This window comes from Lepus europaeus, chromosome 20 (genome assembly GCF_033115175.1).
Source record: "Lepus europaeus isolate LE1 chromosome 20, mLepTim1.pri, whole genome shotgun sequence".
NCBI lineage: Eukaryota > Metazoa > Chordata > Mammalia > Lagomorpha > Leporidae > Lepus > Lepus europaeus.
In genome coordinates, this window is record NC_084846.1 from 66,814,581 (window position 1) to 66,815,789 (window position 1,209).

Consider the following 1,209-nt stretch of genomic DNA (forward strand, 5'->3'; position numbering starts at 1 on the left):
CCACAGAAATAAAAAGAATCATCAGAAATTACTGCAAGAACTTGTATGCCAGCAAACAGGGAAATCTATCGGAAATGGATAGATTCCTGGACACATACAACCTACCTAAATTGAACCAGGAAGACAGAAAACCTAAAGAACCATAACTGAGTCAGAAATTGAAACAGTAATAAAGGCCCTCCCAACAAAGAAAAGCCCAGGACTGGATGGATTCACTGCTGAATTCTACCAGACACTTAAAGAAGAACTAACTCCAATTCTTCTCAAACTATTCAGAACAATCGAAAAAGAGGGAATCCTCCCAAATTCTTTCTTTTTTTTGCCCATAATCAAAACTTTACTGAAAAACTGACATCAAAATAGGGGATAACTTGTCTACCTTATAAAATCAGCCAAAATTACATTATCTTAGTAGATTCACTAGAATCACTGAACTTATGATAAGGCTTTCCATGAGAACACAAATCCAGGAAGTTGTGTGGGTCACTAGTGTTGCTTTCTTCTAAAGGAACAGCCTTCTGTGAGTCAGGCCTTTCCTCCTGTAGGCTGGCACAAAACTGTAGAACAGCCTACACAAAGAACCACTGTTTGGGCATGGCTGAAAACCGTGGTGATCTTATAGCAACCTGGGCATTTTACGTCCATAAAATAAGAATTCTGACTTTGAACTAGCTGTTTCTTTTTATGTTTCTTCTTTTCCTCCTCCAAAGAGGGATGGAGTAGATCTCTAGCCAAGGGCATGTCTGCGGTCCGTGAGCCCAGCGCCTCTCACCAACTCTGGTTACTCCCCTCCCAAATTCTATGAAGCCACCATCACCTTAATTCCTAAACCGGAGAAAGATGCAGCATTGAAAGAAAATTACAGACCAATATCCATGATGAACATACATGCAAAAATCCTCAATAAAATTCTGGCCAACAGAATGCAACAACACATCAGAAAGATCATCCACCCAGACCAAGTGGGATTTATCCCTGGTATGCAGGGATGGTTCAATGTTCGCAAAACAATCAACGTGATACACCACATTAACAAACTCCAGAAGAAAAACCATGTGATTATCTCAATAGATGCAGAGAAAGCATTCGATAAAATACAACACACTTCCATGATGAAAACTCTAAGCAAACTGGGTATGGAAGGAACATTCCTCAATACAATCAAAGCAATTTACGAAAAACCCATGGCCAGCATCCTATTGAATGGGG

General features: G+C 40.0%; 1 protein-coding gene across 1 annotated transcript; it reads right to left on the reverse strand.

The window, feature by feature from the left end:
* Window positions 1-391: 391 nt before the first annotated feature.
* On the reverse strand, window positions 392-775 carry LOC133749581 (small ribosomal subunit protein eS27-like). The gene has a single exon (XM_062178818.1). It carries the CDS (start codon window positions 739-741, stop codon window positions 526-528), a length of 216 nt encoding a protein of 71 aa, XP_062034802.1. The 5' UTR covers window positions 742-775; the 3' UTR covers window positions 392-525.
* Window positions 776-1,209: the final 434 nt, after the last annotated feature.